This window comes from Chionomys nivalis, chromosome 19 (genome assembly GCF_950005125.1).
Source record: "Chionomys nivalis chromosome 19, mChiNiv1.1, whole genome shotgun sequence".
NCBI lineage: Eukaryota > Metazoa > Chordata > Mammalia > Rodentia > Cricetidae > Chionomys > Chionomys nivalis.
In genome coordinates, this window is record NC_080104.1 from 43620399 (window position 1) to 43625020 (window position 4622).

Below are 4622 nucleotides of genomic sequence, written 5' to 3' on the forward strand. Positions count from 1 at the left end.
GCCCGCCCACCTGCCACCACCTGTTCCCTCCTTGAGCCCTAGGCTATAAATTCTCCTCCCTCACCGCTTCCTCCAGCGCTCTCCGACTTCTAGACATCTTTTGGGAGGGGTCCGAGCGGTCTGCTAAGGTTTCATCACCCCGAAAAGCAGTCTCAGGCTGTTCCAGAAAACTGGAAGGGCCTTCTCTCCCACCCTCAGAACCGCCTGCAGCAAAGAGCAAGGAAGTTTCCTCCTCTTTCAACTTCATGTGGTTGGGAGGAAATGACATTTCCCTGAGCATCCCTTCCAACTGCATCTGAGCAAGGGAAGCAACATCAGCCTGGCTACCGAGCAGCACAGAAGCCAGGATCCCACACTGCCCACTGTGCAGACTGCACGTGAGTCACTCCATCTGTGACATTTTCTCTCCCGGGAGCCAAGTAGAGTGGCAGCGTGGATGAAGTCGGCCTGCAAACCCCATGGCTCTCCGGCGGGAGCACGCGGCGCGCCTCCGTGCGCGGTTGCGGTCGAGCGCTCCGGGCCCGGGCGACTGGAGAGCGCGGCGCGCAGGCGCCTGGCGGCTAACGCGCGGGAGCGCCGCCGCATGCAAGGGCTGAACACGGCGTTCGACCGACTGCGCAGGGTGGTGCCGCAGTGGGGCCAGGACAAGAAGCTGTCCAAGTACGAGACGCTACAGATGGCGCTCAGCTACATCGTGGCGCTCACGCGCATCCTGGCCGAGGCCGAACGAGACTGGGTGGGGCTGCGCTGCGAGCAGCGGGGTCGAGAACATCCCTACCTCTCCTTCCCGGGTGCCAGGCTGCAGGAGCCTGAGCCCTATGGCCAGAGGCTCTTCGGCTTCCAGCCCGAGCCCTTCCCCATGGCCAGCTAAGCCATAGGGTTTTTAGGGTGGCCTGCGAATCTTAGGGAGAGAAATCAGTCACCTTTCAGGTTAATTTCCCTCGCCTTTCAGACCCGCGGATGAAATCATTTCATTGCCCTCCTTCCTCCGCTTTTCTTGTGTTTTGTAGATATCATGAATGGACATTGTGAATGACTTTGGGCTGCTGTGAAAATAATGCCCTACCACTTTTAGCTTAAGACGGGTGTGTGTGTGGGGGGGTCTAGCTGAGTTGGTAGAGTGCTTGCCGAGCATGCACAAAGTCGTGGGTTCATGTCCCAGCGCTGCTTAGGCAGAGGTTGGTGATCATGCCTTTAATCCTAGCATCATTCGGGAGAGGCAGAAATATATATGGGACCCTGTCTCACTCCTTTAGTGATTGGAATTGGATTGCATTAGACTCGTCCTGAGTCATGGGACAAATAGCTACCTTCTTAAACTTTGCAAGTGAAGTTATATTAGGTGTCTTGTGTATGTTCAGGGCAGCTACCTTGTATAAACGCATTTATACTCCGTATATCGTGTGTGCATGCATCAGCTAGAGTCGGATTTTTATTTTCAGGGGGGAGGGGCCTGGTAGAGTACTTGAACATGAGCGCTCTGTATTTTTTTAACTGGGTACACATTAAAATATAGATTTTGTAAAAACGCAACTGCTGCGAGTGTGTTTTAAACTTACATGTTCACTAGATCTCTGGAAACACTCATGACCTGTTGGGGTGGGGGAGCGGATGCTGAGGGCTTCCCCGGTATAGACAGGGTGTGTTTTAGCCCACCACATCTGGTGTGGTGGTGTCACCATCGTGGCTAGTCAGAAGAGAGCAAGCGATGCGTGTGAAATTGGTTTGAATTGGTTTCGCAAGTCTGATTAACCATGAATCAATCAACCCTTCATCTAGAGGGGCTGTGGTCAACAGCATGCGTGAATTTGGGGACTACCTGTGCAGAGCTCGGAAAAGCAGAACCCTGAAGTTATCCCTGCACGTGGAACTTCTCACATGCCAGCAAAAGCAACAGCCCCTAAATACTTTTGAGTATGGGTTCCAAAGCCCAATTAGTACACAGTTTTGTGTATTAGATAACTCTGATTAGATAATTGGGACATTGCCATCCAAATTCTGTTCTTAGCTTAGTACGTGCGAGCTGGGGATGTAGCTTAGTTGGTAGAGGACCTACCTAGCCAGGCCCTGGGTTCTAGTCTCAGTGTGGTATGGAGTGATAATCCCAGCACTCAGGAGGTAGGGGGAGGAGGGGCAGGAATTCCCAGTCATCTTTGGCCACATAGTGAGTTTGAGACCAACCTGAGCTACGTAAAACTCTATCTTAAAAAGAAAAAAAAAATCCATCGAGGGAACATGTCTATCCTAAAGAAAAACAGAAACAGAACAAAAAAAAGTCTGGTTATTGTGGGCCCCCTCCCCGGAAGACTGTGGCCAGGGGTGGGGTGGGGGTGGGGGGCTCCCTTTCATCTTCTGCTCATTAATAAGAAACCAATGATGGCCCCAGACTTTGATTCTTTACTGCAGATTACAGAGCAAAATGTTTAACCTACTGACTCCACGACTCTTAGAAGATGCTATGATAACACACACACACACACACACACCTTTGTGAAGTCAATATACATATATCATCAGTCACAACATCCGTATATCATTATCTCTATCCCACTCTTTCTGAAGTCCTGTCAGCACAGCACTTTTTTCTACTGTCCACATTTGAAAATAATTTTCTTCCTTTTTAAAAAATCCATTGACTTCTTATACGACGACACATCATAGGGGCGGCTTTTTCTCGACACAGCACTGATATCAAGCCCCAACTTCTTCCCAGACTTTGGAAGCTATATCCCTCCCCTAACCTACACAGCTGGAAGGGTCGTTCCTGTGCTGACCCACGCAGGACTGCAGGCACCTGAACCCTTCAGCAGTACAGGACCAGTGATAAGAGAGCTGCTGATGGGCACAGGGCAAGTAAATTAACAACCAGTGGTGGTGGAAAGCCCCCCTCCCCCATAAATACTTGCTTATCTTTAGTGTGTCTCAGGAAAGACTGAGGTATTTTGCTTATTTAGCAGTTAAGCCAGCAAGCCGGAGGCAGAGGCAGGTAGATCTCTGTGAGTTCAAGACCAGCCTGGTCTATATAGTGAGTTCCAGGACAGTCAGGGCTACCCATAGAAACCCTTCCTCAAGCCGGGCGGTGGTGGCGCACGCCTTTAATCCTAGCACTCGGGAGGCAGAGACAGGTGGATCTCTGTGAGTTCGAGACCAGCCTGGTCTACAAGAGCTAGTTCCAGGACAGGCTCCAAAACCACAGAGAAACCCTGTCTCAAAAAAAAAAAAAAGAAACCCTTCCTCAAAAACAAAACAAAAAACAAAAAATAAAATTCTAAACCAAAACCAAGCAAACAACCACACACACACCAAAAGAAACTTAAAAAAAAAAATGTAGCTAGGCACGGTGACCTGTGATCCCAGCACTTGGGAGGCTAGGCTGAAGCATGAGGAGGCAGAGTTTAAGGCTAGTCTGTACTACTTAGTGAGAACTGAGTCAGCCTGGGCTACAGAGCAAGACTGTCTCAAAAATAAAATAAAACAAAATGTTTGTCGTCAAATGATGTTTAGCGATTCTTATTTCTCTATTCCCTCGTGTTAAGATCTTTTAGCAAGCTGATGTTAAACAGCATCCATTTCCTCACGCCTGCCCTCAGCAGTTACTGCCCGATCCTCAGAGATTTGAAGCGTGTGCTCTTTGTCTCGCAGTTTTGAGGCTATTGCTCTTGCGAGTCTGAAGTGGCTATTACTCCCGCATTAACAAAAGGCTGTGTGTTTGCAGTTCTCTGCATGCATCAAGGATGCTAATATAATTAGGCAGAAATCAGAGGTGAACGTATTTTTAACTAATATGCAATTTTTTTGCACTGTACAGATTTTTATTAAAAAAAAACCCATGATATTAGCAACTTTTTAAGCACACCGACGAGCACTGCATTGTCAAGTTTGTAAGGTGCTTTGGTCATTAACTCTCCGAAACACTGATCCACTTCAAGCAAGAAAAGGCAAACTTGTGGCAGAAAGGGCTTCCGCAAATACAGGCAGAGCCCAGGTGACTGGTCACCTTAATGGTAAGGTACAAAGCCTTTCAGCTCAGTCGTTAGTGGAGGTACTGCCATTCAGGTTACCCAAGGACTCTGAGAGGGCTCCAGTCAATTCTGAGGGAATTTGCCTGTTTTTGGTTTCTCTCGCGGGGGGGGGGAGGGGGGGCTGCAGATCCCTGGCCCCCTGACTTTCTTTGCCTGCTGGAGTGAACCGAGCAAAACAACTTGTTTACCTGTGCTTGCAGCTGCTCTGAGCACGAGACCCTCATGAGTTCCTGATGACAGGGGAGTGAATTCTGGTGGGTTTTACAGCTGGAAATTCCAAGAGCTGGAGCGTTAAGGATCTCTAAATAAGCTTCCCTGGAGCACAATAAAGTTGGCATTCTTGGCATTTTTGTTTCAAGGACGACCCGCTTCCCGGCGTCTCTGCCTGTCTGTGTGTGTCTGTTTTAAATCTCCAGCCTAGTTCCCGGCTCGCGCCTTCCGTAGTGGGGGTGCCGTACCGTAGGTACAAACCATACTGTAGCGCATACTGTACCGTAGTGCGCACACTGCGCTTTACACTCTAGCAGCTTCTTGGCACTTCTAGCCTTCCACACATGCGCACACACAAACCTCTACCTCCATCCCACTGATCAGAGACGA

General features: G+C 49.4%; 1 protein-coding gene across 1 annotated transcript; it reads left to right on the forward strand.

The window, feature by feature from the left end:
- The first annotated feature begins 436 nt into the window (after positions 1–436).
- Atoh7 (atonal bHLH transcription factor 7) lies at positions 437–871 on the forward strand. The gene has a single exon (XM_057794279.1). The coding sequence runs from the start codon at positions 437–439 to the stop codon at positions 869–871; it is 435 nt and encodes a 144-aa protein (XP_057650262.1).
- Positions 872–4622: the final 3751 nt, after the last annotated feature.